The sequence below is a fragment of the Aspergillus lentulus genome (genome assembly GCF_001445615.1).
Source record: "Aspergillus lentulus DNA, contig: Alt05, strain: IFM 54703, whole genome shotgun sequence".
NCBI lineage: Eukaryota > Fungi > Ascomycota > Eurotiomycetes > Eurotiales > Aspergillaceae > Aspergillus > Aspergillus lentulus.
The window spans coordinates 724,261-741,345 of NW_028322121.1; the positions used below are offsets into that span (position 1 = coordinate 724,261).

At 48.5% G+C, this 17,085-nt stretch overlaps 4 protein-coding genes and 1 non-coding gene across 5 annotated transcripts; 3 read left to right on the plus strand and 2 right to left on the minus strand.

Annotated features, from left to right (window-relative positions):
* Positions 1-2,198: 2,198 nt before the first annotated feature.
* ALT_t071 lies at positions 2,199-2,283 on the plus strand. The gene is given in 2 exon segments: positions 2,199-2,234; positions 2,249-2,283. It is a non-coding gene; the product is annotated as a tRNA-Pro (tRNA).
* Positions 2,284-4,652: 2,369 nt separating this feature from the next.
* On the minus strand, positions 4,653-5,627 carry ALT_2933 (SSH4 family protein; the record flags this gene model as incomplete). Its single annotated transcript, XM_033563977.1, has 1 exon — positions 4,653-5,627. The coding sequence occupies one exon, from the start codon at positions 5,625-5,627 to the stop codon at positions 4,653-4,655; it is 975 nt and encodes a 324-aa protein (XP_033419868.1).
* A 1,229-nt stretch (positions 5,628-6,856) lies between these two features.
* Positions 6,857-11,740, plus strand: ALT_2934 (uncharacterized protein; the record flags this gene model as incomplete). The annotated part of the gene is made up of 3 exons (XM_089599456.1): positions 6,857-6,946; positions 7,084-9,010; positions 10,980-11,740. 3 exons carry the CDS (start codon positions 6,857-6,859, stop codon positions 11,738-11,740), a joined length of 2,778 nt encoding a protein of 925 aa, XP_089456199.1.
* Positions 11,741-12,433: 693 nt separating this feature from the next.
* ALT_2935 (NAD(P)-dependent alcohol dehydrogenase) lies at positions 12,434-13,702 on the minus strand (the record flags this gene model as incomplete). Its single annotated transcript, XM_033563980.1, has 3 exons — positions 12,434-13,360; positions 13,453-13,575; positions 13,676-13,702. 3 exons carry the CDS (start codon positions 13,700-13,702, stop codon positions 12,434-12,436), a joined length of 1,077 nt encoding a protein of 358 aa, XP_033419871.1.
* Positions 13,703-14,977: 1,275 nt separating this feature from the next.
* On the plus strand, positions 14,978-16,996 carry ALT_2936 (FAD-binding oxidoreductase; the record flags this gene model as incomplete). The annotated part of the gene is made up of 4 exons (XM_033563981.2): positions 14,978-15,239; positions 15,325-16,599; positions 16,668-16,843; positions 16,904-16,996. The coding sequence occupies 4 exons, from the start codon at positions 14,978-14,980 to the stop codon at positions 16,994-16,996; spliced, it is 1,806 nt and encodes a 601-aa protein (XP_033419872.1).
* Positions 16,997-17,085: the final 89 nt, after the last annotated feature.

Below are 17,085 nucleotides of genomic sequence, written 5' to 3' on the forward strand. Positions count from 1 at the left end.
CTTAGCCTCGGGCGGTTCGACCAATTGCCAGCAAATCAAATGGTTTGCAAATCTTTGAAAGGCTGATACACCATTACTAGCGACTACGAACATGAGGCCCGAGCTCGCCTAGGCGATCAAATTGCATTACGGAGTAGCCAAAAACTTATCCACAAAGTTGATGATTATTCCTGGCGACTCGCAAGTTCTTGCTAAGTTACTAATGCCATAAGCAGACCATCAGCCTTAGAGTAGTGTGGCTGCAGATGGTAATATAACTTTCTGCAAGTGGCGGCTCTAATAGGATACTTGCTAAGGTAACGACCAAATCTTTCTCTCTGGTATTTTGTGAGACCAGAGTCATGCCAGATAATACAGATTGATGGCACAAGCATCTGCAATTCTACTCTCAAGTAGTAGGAGGATCGACAATCTGAGCAAGATAAGTTCCACGTTTATGTGGGCAAGGTTGTGGCTGTAAACTTGAATCTGGTGAAGCTGATGATAATATGAGCGTTCACAATAATACAATAATCACGCTAGCAAATGGGCAGATGGTGTTGTTGTCTTTGAACACCTTAACATCCCTCATGGAACGTGCATGATTTCAGACCTATGGGAGGCTGATCCTTCGAGTATCCCATAACGAGACAACTCGAATCTTTCTTCTGTTGCTACACACTTGCCATGACTTTTAAAGAGGCGACTCCGAGGCCGACGAAATGGCAATTAATCTTCAACGGTAATTATTGATACTACTACCAGTCATGCAGCTGAGTTACCTCCTTAACTTAAGAGGGTCGAAGTTGCATAGCGGCACAGATCATTACTACTTCAGCTTGCCTGCATGCTATTATCTCCAGCACGCTAGCCTGGGGCAATTTCGTTCCTCTAAGCACGATTAGTGAAACAAATACATATTTCATTTTCGGCTGCACGGACTCAGACTGGAGCTGCCTTGGCCTCCCCACAGAGCCCACCCTCACCCGGGAATGGCCGAGGATCGATATGCAACTAGCCCAAGCTGTACTACGGGTAGGCTCCGGCCGCCTAGCCCGTACTTACTGTACGCTGTGGAAACAAGATACTTATTAAAACCGACAGCATTACATATACCTGCTTTGTTCTCTGTGCTCTGTAGTGCCTATCTCCCACTCCATGCTATGGATTACTTTTACATTGAGACACCTAACTGATAACCAGTCATTCTTGTAATATGTACTCCGATACCATTCACTAGAGGGGAAATGCTATCCTCTTGCCTCTTCCCATTACAGACGATCGTCCATAATTATTAAAAGGGGTGTCATTCATGGTAACTCTGTATCAGCATAGACCCTATCTATTACCACTGTATTTTGTAATCTCCACCTGCTATGATGGATCCTTCAGGCAGCCGAGACGACGTTTTTCCGCTGATGGAATGGCCCCTTAGCTTCGTCTAGCTAGAAACGGAACGGGAAATGATGCACAAAGAGACATGACATGCAGCTTGTAATGTCGATCAAAACAGAAGCCGCTTTCGTTGCTGATAATCGCACACCTGAAACATTACAGTCTCTAATGATGATTGACCGAAAGACAATAAGGTAATGACCAGAGTCTCTTGATTTATCGGGGTAGTGATGGTGACAATGGCCAGGTAGGTAGGTATCTACTTGTAGGCTAAACACTGTGGGATAACATATTTTGTCAACAAATCCCAGCGACCAATAGATGGCTTCGACGTTGATCGTAGTATATATCTGACAGTACTAGACTAGATTTGCATGTAGATAGTTGTATGAATCCGTGGCCCTGACATTATTGCACTTTTTTGGGGGATAGCCTAAACGTATACATGCTATAGATAAGCGCGGATATGATTCAGGCACTCCGGCTACAGCGGATCCTAAATTGTGAGCACCATCAAGGTAAAAGATGGTTCTCGTTCTTCGATTGAAGAGGGAATACGACTCATGATGTGTAGCATCCATCACAAACACCCATAGAAGCTCGATTGCGGAGCGAGGTGGAAGGCTTTTATCCCTCTTTCCTCTTCCTCAGAAGCCTTATTATCTCAGTAGTCGGGCCACCTTCACCAGACGATACCGTTATCATTCTATCTCCGGTAAGGGCTATCTTAAAACACCAGGGTCTATTGCGTTGGGGGTACGTACGGGCTACGTAAAATTTCGCAGTATTAAGTAATATTATTCAGCAAATATTGCCACACTATCGCCCGGGTGGTCCAGGGGTAAGATTCATCGTTCGGGTTCCAAACCTTGTCTCGATGAGACCCGCGTTCGAATCGCGGCTCGGGCCCCACTCTCTTTTTTCTTCTCTTTTTCTCTTTTTCCCTCCTCATTTCCGAGCGATATCTGTCGTCCCCATGTAGTATACACTTCTCATCAACTTTCTTTTGCCTAAACAAAGTTCTCCTGCATAGTTGAATATGATCGTGATAGGGCTTTGATAAGTCTCGTATGGAAGTAAATTCGAACGATTAGGGTGTCCTGCTAAGGTTGACTAATGGCCCTTAACTTTAAGCCATTGAATAAAATTACGTTGTATTGTGGCTGCGGTCACGACCAGCAAATTACGTGGCTGAAGTATGAAAATTAATAGAGAGCAGTTCGAAGTCAATTCACCTACAGAGTACTCAGTACTACCTGCTTGCCCTGCCTGGATCCTGAACAGTATCTTCCAGTCAGCTTAGCCTTTTGGTTCGCCAACCGTCGGTATACCATCGCACGACCGCTCGTGCTTTGTGGTCTTAGCAAATAATGGCCTGTCTTTGGCTGGCAACTCCTATCGGCGAGACTGCAGACTAGTGCAGGTCGCATACGGGATCTGGTACAACGAGCTTCGCAGGCCAGGATGGGTAGCTCTCTCAAATCAATGTCAAGAACCAAATGATGATCATGTGAACAATGTCCTGATGTCTTTCCAAGAATATTACTGACCCTCCTGTTCTTTTTTAGGCCATTGATTAAATGTATGAGCGGCGATAGGGTGGACCATATTGTATCTACAGAGTACACAGGAGATTTGTTCACTTCACCTCACTTTATTTAGCTGGCTAATTTGTCCATTTTCAACGTTCTGTTATCTCCATCGCAAAAGATCCGAGGTCCTAAATTACGCACACGACGAGAACGTTTACTAGTTTCTCATGGCCCTGCTACTCCATAGGCTAGATACATTAGTCCATCTACTCCGTACTGACTAGTGCAGTCTGCTTTCAAGCTAGCTTAACTAGCTAGCCTGACTCCACTGTCAACTTAGCTTGCTGACTTGATTATCACCGGGCTAAAACCAAGACGCAGTGGATATTATTTTACAAACTAATAACGGTTCTCTCAGCATTCAATGGAAAGATTGGCCAGGAGTCCCATTGGCAATTTCCTCCCGCGTTCTTTGTCCTAGCGTGAAGTACGTGATTCCCTTTTGGAAACTGAACTTCCGAGAGGCGCGGAAAATATCCGAGCTCAGGTCTGTAGCTACAGGCTAGAGTCTCACAACCATTTCAGGGTACCTAGTCATTACTATCCTGTATTGGAGACTGGAGACTGTCTACGAGTTGTTTGAAGCATAAAAATAGTACGATGGCTACATCAGGTCAGACTTACAGGAAAAAAGATGCACCCAACAATGCAATGATGATCTTTGTTGTTGTACTCTTATAGACTTGCTCCTTCAGGATACTGGGTACAAATGCTATCCAATGGTCGGCAAGCATTATCCAGCACGTCACGTCGCTGACAAAACATTGCTTTTGTACTGGGGCTCTCTTCAGTTTTCTTCCCTTCCTTCACTTGAAGAGGGCCTATTCAGCTTGAGAGCCATGAACGAAAATATAGAAGATTAAATGCGTGAGGCTTTGATCGAACTTTAGCAGTACGTCCATTCAACGCTCATTGCGTCAAAACAGCAAATAATCACCAATCATACCTGGGAGCAAGACATCGGATGATGTTTAGGCCGTGCTTTTTCCACAAATTGGCATCGAGACTCGAATGAGACGCATGTCAGGCATGGAAGGTTCTGTGAAGTTCCGGGCCCGGACTGGATCTATATCATGTGTTCGCTAAATCAATCGGAGAAGTCCCGCCGTGAGCAGCTCATCCACAAAGAAAGACCATGACATCAGCATCTCTGCCGGCAGGGAAGGTATCAGCAGGTTTGCCTATAGGCGCACCGGTGTTGCTCAGGCCCTGCCAACATCGGTCTATCAGGCAGTAGCGGAAATGCAGCTCATGCTTCCCCCCGAAGCACTAATGCGTCTATGCAAAAGCGTGAATCCTGGCTCATGTTGCATGAAGTCTTCTAGAAGTTCTTGTCCTCGGCAATTACACCGCATCCAGCCCCTACGGCTCCGACTCTGAAACTCTACTGTCCTACATCATCGTATCGGTTTGACATTAGGTTGCTCAGTGCTTTCAGGAGAAGTCGAGGAGCCTTTGCTGAAAAGACTCCATGCTTCTGTCCGCGCTCCTTGGGCAACCAATGCAGAAAGCGTACAATAAGTAGCCAAGGCTGCCTTGTCTGGCAAGCTTCTTGAGCTTTGCAGTCTCATGGCCTACATTGACTAGAAGAGTAACCTAATGTGTATCAAACCGTTGAAGCATATCTCTCAGGGCAATACATGGATCATCAGCTATCATTCTCAGTTACCAGGGTGAGCGAACATATCATGACCCATCACTAGGCTTCCATAACCAGCCAGCGGGATGAAAACAGACTTCGAAGTCGACTCCACCAAAGAGTCCTATGGCACCATATAAGTCATAGTCTCCTTCCAATCCCTCAACGCCTCCAGCCTCCTGGTCGACTTCTTCATGGAGGTTCCAGCCTCCTTCTCTTTGCCCATTTCTAGTAAAGAAGACATCGACTTGCAGTCTCTTACACGCGGTTCCTGAAGCTCCATTCAGATGTTCTGGAAGGCGAAAGACCATCCCCAGACCAACAGTATCGTTCACATTAAAGGCGTCTGTGAATTGCTTCCCTCCCCACGAATCATTCACGAAGCGACAACCGTCATCGGAGAAAACAGCAAGGCTACCCCTCTCCCAGCCGGGAGACCGCCAAGAGGGATAAGGCTGCGCGACAAATCCAATAGATAACCCGCTCGAATCAGCGGTCGCAGTCCCGGGCCCGGCACGGAGACCAAGCAATTTGACCTCGAAATATATAGTTTTGCTCTTTTCGGTGACATAAGGGGAATCGTTAATTGGAAAATAAACAGGCAGGTTTGTGGTAATTATGCAGTCACCGTTCCCGTTCTTCGTAGAACCCTTCCATCGACCTGTGTGTGTGATAGTAAGGCTACCATGAAACTCACTCGGCTGCACAGGGGCGAGGTCATATCTCTGTACACAGTCATAGGCAGCAGCCGAAGGCTTCGCCGGCGGATGCAAAGGCACCCTGTCGCAGAATTCATGAGCGCGCTCTGCGTCATCACGGGATGCGTTGCCAGCATTTGAACAGAAATAGCCTGTCACCGGCGGCGGAGGCAATGTTGCTGTGTCGGGCACCAGTTCCTGCCAGTTGTGATATGGAGGAGGAGCAGGCTCGGCTCGTCCGCTATCATTTTGCTCAGGATGCCATGCTGCTTGGGAAGCATGATAGCTTGGAGGTGGTACCTGGAAGTTGGTGCGATCGCTCATAGTAAACAGATCACCGGGGGGGTGTCTTTCGCAAAATACTTTCCTTTCCGGTAAGATCTTTTTGTGCGGGCGCAAAATAATTGTTCTTCTCTAGTAAATAAGAGAAGGGTCAGACGCTGATGATAGACAGTGACTCGACTAGGTTGGTGAGGCTTCTGTAGCCGCTTGGCTTTGCTGGGAGCTGCCAAGCGTGGCTATGCTTGGTCAATCCAGACAATCAGACTCCGTATACAATGCTTTCAACGAGAAGTAGACGACTTCGTTGAGAGATGCAAGAGCTGAATCTGGATACTATGAGCACTCTGCCACTTCTTGGTTGCTCACATTATGTCATCGACGGAAGTTTCTACTTGGCTTTTTATCAGATCAACCTTAGGTATCGCAGTTAGAGTGAGCCACCTATCCATGGAACAGCAGTGGTAAGGCCCGAGTGGAAACATATCAGTCGATGAACTGATTCTCCTCCATTCTCCACTTCACTACCTTGGTTGGGAATGAGCATCAAATTTAGCTCGCTTGTGAGATAGCTAATAGTGGTATTTATATGAAGCCGTAGCTTTAAGTCATTGCCGCAAGCAGGCAACATCAACAGAGATACCATTTTTCACTTTCCTCGCTTATCACCGTCGCCCCTTAAATGTCGTTACTATCGCCTTCGAAAGGGTCAGCTCTATGCATAAACAAATGATGAACTCTCCTGAGGTACGGAGGTGGGAGTACAGAAAGGCTTGAGTACCTGGCTCTAAGGCTGTGGGAGGTAGCTGAGGCCTTCCCCCCTCTCTCCAATCAAATCAATGCATCACATGCGGCTGCAACATGGGCAAAATTGAGGCTGGTCCAGTCAGGACGGGTAGCAGTTCAGAAAGAAAACATGAGGTCTAATAACTCCCAACCCGGAGGTGTTGACTGGCCTTTTCGCCATCTCGAGATATTTGAAACCAGAAGAGTCGTTTTAGACTAGTGCACATCGTCTGACAGTTCAGGCTCTCACTGATGTTACTCGTCCAATGACGAGGTCAAGAAGTTCTCGTTGATTTTCGAGTGCTTCAAGAGTGCTTTTTCCTTACTGTGTTCTGAAAAATCTCATTGCAAATCTGCCAGTCTAAGCCTGAACGGATTATTTGGGGAGACTTCGGTTCCATCAGATTCTGATTCAACGGCCTCGCCATACGTGACAGGGCCCCGCATTGTCTGTCCCATTGTCGGTTAGAGGGGCAGCATCAGTGAGAATGGACCAAAACCCCCAGAATAAGAGAAGACGCCGGTCTTCAATAACTCAGCAACTTCACCGAATCTTCAACGTTGACAGGCAAGAAATTGTGAGTCCACCTTTTTGACTATTTCTTCTTAATCCTGCATGGTCCTGTGGTGTGGTCTTTAGCATGTATGCGTTGGTTGCCCTAGATGTGTCAAGGCATTTAGGAGCCTCATTACTGACATCTTGACGCAAAAGCAGCGAGAATCCTGGCCTGTTCCTTCAAATGCAAGTGCAAGAGCTGCGCCTGGTCAGCATCAGCAGTATAGGAAAGAAGGGACCGACACAAAATTATACCACCATGGCCAGTACGACAATCAGTCTTCTCACCACCCTACGAGGGGGAGCCCTGATCTGGGCGATTTGGATTTCGCCCAAGCATATGGTGCGGCGTCAGGAGAACCGCAACTGCGGTCTAGACGCCAGAAACCTTCAACGGGATGGGAGCACGCAGTAGAGAATGTCCAAGGCTTTTCTGGCACGCCCGAAAATGCTGTTCACTCTATTGAAAAATCTACTGCTCGAAATGGGACCAACACCGTCTCACAAAAGAAGGACAAACGCGTCACGCGACGCCTGGAAGCAGAGAGGATAGAGCTTGAGAAACGACTCTTGAAGCTCGAACAGACACAATTGGCAGGGAACCATAATTCACTGAAAAGGGAGTCTCGTCGCCTGACAAAGAAGCAGCCCCTCGGTAGCTCTAGCAGGGGCTCTAGTGTGAGTGCTGATGAATCTCGGCGTTCTTCGAGGCGTCTTTCTGGCTTGTTCTCAATTTCCAGGCGTACATCAACGTCACGATCAAGCTCTGTAAATGGCAGGAATGGCGAAGAATCAACAGACAGCGCACCTGTTCCAACGAAAACACCGGCGGACGATGCTTCAACTTCACGGGTCGCTAAACCCTCTTTATCCACAAGTTTGCCGGAGCGATTTAGTGCAGTAATATCAAAAGGGTTAATTGTTGGGAGCAATGCTCTGCTTCAAGACCAAACGTCGCCGGCGCATTCGCCATCACCACCAGCGACCACAGCTGCAACGAACCAATCGGAGACACTAGAGGCGAACGAAGAACGCTCCTTACAGAAGCCTGAGCCAATCTTAGACGATGCAAAGCAGCAGATCGGCAATCATGGCAAATCGTCAAAGTCACGTAGTTTACAGACGTCGCCTGATTTAGACCCGATATCGTTCGCAGCGACTCTGCACCTCGCAAGAAGGGCTCGAGATAACGATCAGCTCCAGGGCCGGTCTCCAGACAAGGTTCAGCACCCATCGCTTGTCCAGAGGGATGTAACACAGAATGAAAAACTCGACGACTCGCAAGGTCTTGGGTCATCGAAGACGGGCGCAGTTTCCCAACCGAACCCAAGTACAATTGGCAACACAAGCAGCTTACCAACTAAGGTATCAGTTAAGTCTATTCCCAGGAGAACTTTCAAACCATCCCCCCTTGCAGGTGACTCGACAACGAGTGGCAGTTCTCAGTTACTCGCTGGAAATGCCAGCATTTCGCGCTTGCGCAATTCGGGAGGATCCAGCGGCGCGAGACGGACTCCATCCTCCCCATTGGTGACGGTTGCAACGCGCATGTCTCCCGCTGTGGGATCTTTGCAAGTCTCCCAACTTTCAATCAATAGCCAACCGGAGACAGAGAGGGAAGGTAAGGCACAAGATGCTGCCTCTGAGCGTACGCGCAAATCGAACAATTGTGCAAACACGCGTGTCTCGAAAGAACAAGAAGCCCTTGATTACGTTTCTTCACAACATGCACGGACTCGTCATTTGACTCAAACCTCAGCACCGGTTTCAAACCCCCCACAGCTGTCTGTGAAGTCACGAATTCAGGCTTCAGCAAATGACAAGAATATTAATCGCCTGAGCTTGAAACATAATCGCCAAGAAGCTCCAGCTATTCTTGGTGCCCCAACGGCGAGGGTCAACCAGGATATTCCTCCACTGCCAGAGCACAAATCGGGTAGAAGACTTAATGCCCAGGAATTTGCAACACCAGGCAGCGCATCTTCACGAAGCTCTTCTCCAGAGCCTTGTTCGGAAGACTATAATACTGCCGATGAAGCTGGATCGATAAGATCTGTACCCAGAGGCCATGATGGCTGCTTGAATGGTAAGTCTGCTGCAGCATCTGGACCATATTTTGTGCAGAATACGATTGAATCGAACAATTCCACCCGTGTGAGCAAATTCTCAGATGTCGCGGTATCCAAGGTGGGCGACCATCAAGGTGACAGGTCAGCCACAGAGACAGGAGCCTACCAAAGAAATCAGTCGATCACGAAGAATTTTGTGATCTGTTGTTCATGTAAATACTGGCATAATATGCCGCCCGAGAGTTACTCGAAGCTCGCTAGTCCAGATACTTGTCCAGTCCCTACCAGAAATGGCCCGACTCTTCTTGGTCGCAGTTCATCTTTCGCACGAAAGACGAGCCGAAGATTAACTCGCAGTACCCAGATTAAGTCTGCATTATTGAACGAGCGATCTGTCAACGAGAGGGCCACAATGGGATCGGCAACAAGGTCCCAATTTGCTGACACTCCCTTACTGTGCTGTTGGTGCGACCATCCCATGAGCAGGCATTGTTGTGAGGGATGGACTACCACGGTCTACAAGCATGCGAGGCAGTTTTGAGTCATTTATTGTTTCTAACTGACTTCTCCATCATTCTTCCCTGCCACCTTATTTCCCAGTAACCCATCCGAACTAGATGTTGTTTACTAGGTTGGCATCGCCTGTAATGATTGACAACCAGTTGAAACTAGACAATGATCGATTGACTATCCTGCAGCGTGAAATATGATTCCCGGTCTGTCTGGTAACTTCTTCTCGCCTCTCCATTCTCAAGTATGCACAGAAGGATGAGAACGATCATGGATCAATAACAAAGTGAGAATCGGAGAATGATATCTCGTCCTGTTTGACACTTCCATGTGACGTAGTCTCCATATCGCAAAGCTCCATTGCCAATACGACGCATCCCACATGTTATGACCTCGGCCCTGGGCCTGTCATTGCTGTTCTGGGGAGGCTGTCGAATGTCAACGCAAAACAACTGCAATATGATAGGTGACTATCAGAGGTCATTCAGAGCCTCTCTCAAGCCTGAGAATAGAGCGAGCGTTCATGTACTTCTTTGATGATCCATTTCTTCGTGAATCCCGTTTGAGATCCGGTTCATACCACTGAAGCCTATTGGCAGCGGTTACAGTATAGACAACGGGAAAGGGAGCAATATTCGCAGAGAATTGATCTCATCCTTAAAGCGTAAAAGCTTCTGCCATACAATGAGAACGATGATTTACGACTGCGTACATGAGGCGAGTTGCATTAAAGGTTCAGGCGAGTGCGTAAACCGGACACGGGTCAGTCGAACTTGGCGGCCTTCTAAGGTACCTATGATCTAACATGTTGTCCCGTGCCCCCGAAATTTGGAGTTAAAAGCATCGACTTTAAATGCCCCTTTACCGAGATCCAAAAGCCTTCCCCCCTCAAAAGGAAATAAAGACCACGTCAAAGAGCACTGCGCTCTTTTTGTTTTTGGCGCTCTTCAACGCGCTCTTGATCTCCTCATACTTGAATCCATGGCGCGCCAAAGAGGTCTGTCGAATGCTTCTTCGTCACCTTCTCTTCCGGATGGAAATCAGGTACCGGGAACTTTAAACTCTTTAGTGCTTGAGGACGTATCAACTAACGCTGTTGAAGGAGCTGGAGAGCATGTATGATTATCTGGCCAAAGTGATCCTGCTTGGGCCAAGCGGTGCCGGAAAGTATGTGTCTTGCTCTTGATACCCTCTCAAGTGTCTTTTGCTACTGTTGCTCACATGCTACGGCTCACCGCAGGTCATGTGTATTACATCGATTCGTGAAGGACGAATGTACGGCTCCTAACCCTGGCTGAGCCTGATCCTATCTCTTGCTCCCCCTGAGCTGGATAGCCGGCTCGCTAATACACCATGCAACTGTAGGGAGAGTGTTGTCATCACAAACGATCGGGGTCGAATTCTCCTCGAAAATAGTCAGGCTCGGATCCGGTCCCCGAAAAACAAGGATTAAACTGCAGCTTTGGGACACCGCAGGCACAGAGAGATTTCGTTCCGTCTCAAGATCGTACTATCGCGGAGCTGCAGGCGCTATTCTGATCTACGATATATCTTCGCAAGCTTCATTCGCAGCGCTTCCTACCTTTTTAATGGATGCACGTGCTCTTGCATCTCCTAACCTCACTGTTCTCCTGGCTGGGAATAAGGCGGACCTTGCGTCTGACTCCGTGACCCATGGCGATTTCGCAGATGACAGCATGAGAGCACCCCCTACTCCTTCCAGCACTAGCAGCAAGCAGTCATCATTCCCACTCGACTCGGTCCCTGGTTCCGTTCGATCTACAAACCTTTTGGGTCCTGGAACAAGGCTCACGGCGACATATGCCTTTGAAGGTCGTCAAGTGAGTGCCGAAGAGTCAGCGCACTGGGCTGCCAAGGCGAATATACCTGTTGCTGTCGAGGTGTCGGCTCTTACCGGAGAGGGCGTGGAAGAATTGTTCAACCGGTTGGCGCGAATTATCCTTACCAAGATTGAGCTAGGGGAGATCGATCCCGACGATCCTCAAAGTGGCATTCAATATGGAGATGGCGGACTGTATGGCCAGGGCACTAGCGATGGGTCGAGTATTCGAAGTCGAATGACAGTCGATGATAATTCCGTGCAACTGCATCGCAGGAATCCAAAAAGGCGGGGTGGCAGTAGGGGAGTGAGTAACTGGAGAAGCAACATGGGAGAATGGGAAGAGGTCTTTCGACTCAGCGGCTCGCACCAAAAGAAGGGTACCGGATGTTGTTGACCCTTTCAAGCGGTTAAACCTCTGGCACGTGTGGATTGTTGGGCGTGCCCTTCCCTCGCTCGCATCAAGTCACTCATTGCTCTTATCTCAGCCCTTCTCCTCTGGAAGGTCTGCGCACCGGAATTCCTTTACCCCGTATACAACATAACGGAGGTGTGCATTTGCCTTATCTATTCTGTCTGGTTGCTTATTCCGCACGCACACGCCCTAGATACCTTACATCGCCCTCTTTGTGTCGGAGTTAGGTTCCATTTCTGCTCGATATTTTCATGAACAATGGGACCCGGTAATATTTCCTTCTACCCTTCTTTTATTTTTGCTTTTTCTTTGCCTTTTCCTTCTACGCTGTGTGATTCCCTAATGCCTCTCATCGCTCCTCCGATAGGGCTTCCCTTGCCATTGTGACTAATCAGCGAATACCTCATTATGCGTGAAACCACCTACAAGCTCTGTCACTTGCGAGCGGCTGAAAAATTCTGCCAATCCTGCGTCGCGCGACCAGTGAAATCCGTGGTTGACTTGAGTTGGGCTCAGATATACAGCTATTATTATTTCATTCCAGATATTAGACACCAGCGCGGCTACCATGTCTTCTTCGTCTTCTGGTCCCACAATAGGTAGGGGCCGAGACGGCGCAGGTCCACTGATTCGAATTACACTTTTTCGAAAGTCATATAATTATCGGGGTGGCCGTCAATCTTGGATCCCAGCAATGAGTGTTTTGATGCCTTTCCCGGCCTTGACTTCCTTGAATGCCTGTTCAGCGTCATGGAACTCGACCACACCGGTGATAAGATCCTTCACATTGACTTTACCGGACGCGACCAGGCCGACCGCGAGCTTATAGTCACCACTCCCATACCGAAAGCTACCTCTGATATTCAACTCTTTCGTGCAGGCCGCCATGATTGGAAACATTATTTCGCTCCGGCCCATGCCACCTTGCACGTATGTGCCACCGGGGCGCAGGACATGAATTCCGGTGTGGACGGACGGTTCAGCCCCTGAGGCGTCGATAACCACATCTGCACCAACTCCTAGGTTGTTCTCTTTTCTCAGTCGGTCCGCGTTGTCCACCGCGCTTACTTTGGCGGGCTCGAAAGTTGATGTTGCCGCATATTTCTTGGCAAAGTCCAGTCTCGCCTTTTGTATGTCCACAGCGATGATTTTAGCGGCGCCGAAAGCTTTTGCGACGGCACAGCACAAAAGCCCGACGGGCCCGGCCCCGAAAACGATCACGGACTGGCCGGGGGTGACGCTTGCTTGTCTCACGATGTGAACAGCGACGCCTAGAGGCTCCATGAGAGCCCCCTCTTGTAAGGAGATACTGTCGGGAAGTTTGTAGCAGAAGTCCTCGGGCAGTACATAGAACTTGGCTAAGGTGCCATCGTATGGTGGAGTCGCTGCGAAGGCCATTCTCTCACAGAGGTTGTATTTCCCAGCCTTGCAAGGTTCGCATCTACGGCATGGAATACCTGGCTCCATGGCAACACGGTCTCCCACTTTCAAGCCTGTGACAGCTGAGCCGACCTTGCTGATGACTCCGGAGGACTCATGCCCTAAGACCATAGGGTCCTTCACAACAAACTGGCCGATTGAACCATGCTCCCAATAGTGGACCTGAATGCAACCGATGCGAAACAGTCAGCCTGATCAATGATCCCGCGGGACAGGTGGATATAGAGTGTTAGGCTGAATGCGCAGATACGTACATCACTGCCACAGATACCAGTGAATTTGACGTTCACCAGCACATCGTGAGGGTCTTTTAGTTCCGGAATAGGTCGATCTTCGAATTTGACCTGGTGAATACCTTCGAGGACAAAGGACAGATTCTATTTCGATAAGATGTTAACCTTCTTCCTTCTTCTTTCCCCTTCTCCGCGCTCCTATTGGCTTTCATGGTTGGTGATGACACCAGAGACGCGGACACACCTGGGCAGTGGCTGTTGATGTACTCATTTTGTATCGCTTTTAACTGTGCTCAAGGTTCGCCGTGTATTCTTCTTCTTATTATTCCTTTATTGATATAGGAAATCTCGGCCGGTTGTTTTGTGAGAACGTCGGCGGTCTGAAGAAGGTACACGGATGTAAACTGAAAGGGAAAGACGGAGGAAGAGAAAGACGGAGGAAGAGAAGGAGGGTTGCTTGCTACTGTTATACTCGACAGGATAAAAGAGAGGAGGGGAGTGTGGAGAAAGAAAGCTTACCCAAATTATCCAGACCCAGAACTTATGAACTGGAGCAGCGAGCTTTTCAGAGGGTCATCTATCTAGATAGTGGATAATATAGCGACTTGAATTGAATATCTCCGCTCCCCGCCAAGTTGTCTGGTCACACTGGTGGGGGCGTCTTGACCTCAGTCGGGTCGGGCGAGACCCTTTTACTTTGTAGGTATTGTAAATTACCCGTGTGGTACCTCCTATTTAGCCGGCGAAGCTGGGAGAAAGAGGTTGAAACAGGAAAGAAGACGGAAGGGGGCAATAATGGTCTCTTAGATTCAGCTTCGGATGAGGCTCATCTCTCATGCCACCTAATATTCATATGGCTACTCTTGGGATGTGGTTGGTGTCAAACTGATGTCATAGCCCACCTAAGAAGCAGTTGCCAGGAGTCCATCATATTCCCATCTCCGCATATAAGGTATCCTTAAACATTGCTACCCAAGTGAGAGTTCGTTCCTGCTTAACCATCTCTTTCCCCATCTCCTCTCCATACATAGTTGTCCCCATATCTACTGTTCCCGTGACCATCATTGCGAGACGGGTAAATAAGTTAGCGTTGTGGAGATGAAGTCTACGGAGTAACTGAAGAATGTGTCTGATTTACACCCACAGTTCTTTGAGATTTAGGAATGGCTTGACTATGCAGTGGGATAATTGACGATCAACTTTTTAGCAGTTATACCATAGCTATAAAAATGATAACTCACACACGCAAGAAGTAAAAAATATGATTAAAAAAGAAAGAAAGAAAGAGGACATACCTACAGGTAAAAATCACAACTCTCATACCTACCCCTCTATGGAGTATTCCCCAGGACTGGCCAATGAGGAAGGCTTATTAAGCTAGATGTGCATGTGCATATTTCCGTTGGAGCGCTGCTGAGGAGAAATTATCCGTCATGAACGGAGCATCGCTGGCCTGACGGGAAAAACAAACGCCTTTCTATCTGAGTTACCTGAAGGTTGGGTCGAGATATTTGTCATTTTGGTTTATATTCAATTCCCCATCACTATGGTCGGATCTAATGTCCTCCTCCAGCCCTGGAGGAGGGCGGTTGCCCATGCTGTTCGGCCGAGAACGACGACACCTACGTACCAGTACCGATACTTCACGGCAACTGCGCGAATCTCTGCCAATGATAAGTCGCAGTCCTTCAAGAATCAGCTGTATGAGAGTACGCAGCAGCGGTTGAAGCGGGAGCGCGCTGAGCAGGAACGGTTTTCTCAGTATCAGACTCAGTCACCAGGTGGCCGCTATGCGGCTTTGACGTTCGGTATGCGATCCTTTCAGGGATACGTGCCATTGGTACTTTAGCTCATCTTCTTTCTTCAATATGGCTCTAATTTTCATCTTAATAGCATTGGTTTTCTTCTCTACTGGTGCATATTACCTAGGATCATTGAAGCCCGCTAGTCTTCCAACGTCGTCAACCACCACCCTCTTCGAAATCGAGCCGCCGCTCCACAATATCTCACCAGCAAATTTACAGGCCGCTTGGGCAGACTTCGTTGAGATTCTAGGAAAGGAAAATGTATCCACGGAACATGGTGATCTCGATGTACATTCCGGCTCTGATTGGTCTTCGTACACACTCAAAAAAGATGAAAGGCCTTTCCTTGTCCTGTATCCAGCAACCACCGAGGAGGTTTCCCGAATTATGAAAGTCTGCCACCAACGGGTCATTCCTGTGACGCCCTACTCCGGTGGTACCAGTCTGGAGGGGCATTTTGCTCCCACGAGAGGAGGGGTGTGTATCGATTTCCGCCGCATGGATCGTATCCTGGAGCTTCACAAAAAGGACCTTGACGTTGTGGTCCAGCCTGCAGTTGGGTGGGAAGACCTTAATGAGGAATTGTCCAAAGAAGGTCTCTTTTTTCCACCTGACCCGGGTCCCGGCGCTATGATTGGCGGTATGGTCGGCACTGGCTGTTCCGGGACCAATGCTTACAGATACGGCACAATGCGAGAATGGGTTCTTTCTTTGACTGTTGTCCTTGCAGATGGGACTATTATCAAAACAAGACAACGTCCGCGGAAATCGAGCGCCGGCTATGATCTCACCAGGCTGTTCATTGGAAGCGAAGGAACTCTTGGGCTTGTGACGGAGGCTACATTGAAGCTGACTGTCAAGCCCAAGAGTCAAAGCGTTGCTGTTGCTAGTTTCCCATCCATTCACAACGCCGCAGAGTGCGTGACCCGCGTGGTGGAAGAAGGTATCCCAGTTGCGGGGGTTGAGATCCTTGATGACGTCCAAATGAAATGTATCAACGATAGTCGAACGACTCGTCGACAGTGGAAGGAGTCACCTACTCTCTTCTTCAAATTCACTGGGACCCCCGTGGGGGTCAAAGAACAAGTTGAGCTTGTTCGGAAAATTGTCTCTAGTAGTGCAGGGCAATCTTTCGAATTCGCTCGAGGGGAAGATGAAATGAAAGAACTTTGGAGTGCTCGGAAAGAGGCGCTCTGGAGTGTGATGTCCATGAGGCGAGGTCCCGAGGACCGCGTTTGGACAACCGATGTGGCAGTGCCGATGAGCAAGCTGCCCGACATAATCGAGGCAACGAAGCAGGATATGACAGAAAGCGGATTGTTGGCCGGAATTTGCGGCCATGTCGGGGATGGCAATTTTCACGGTACTACCCCTGCTGTTTTCCCATTATTAAGTAAAAGCATAAAGCTAATCTCTCCCCAATTTTCTTAGCAATTTTCCTGTTCAATGAGGATGAAAAGAAAATTGCGGAAGGTGTTGTGCACCGAATGGTCAAGCGAGCAGTTGAAATGGAAGGCACAGTCACTGGCGAACACGGGGTTGGCCTCATCAAGCGGGACTATCTTCAGCATGAGGTTGGGGAAACCACGGTGGATACTATGCGGCGTGTAAGTTATGAGGACTCTAGCTGTAGGATTGGTTTTGATCCCGACGTTGACTCTCTGCAGATAAAATTGGCGCTGGATCCCCTTCGCTTACTTAATTGCGACAAAGTTGTTCGAGTAGAACAACCAACGCCAGGGGAATTAAAGAAGTGGTGAACAGTGGCATTTACAACAGCAGTACTAAGGTAGTTCACGTAGCTTGAACTAGCCAAAGGAAGGAAGAGCGCAAAGTAAAGATGGTGTGC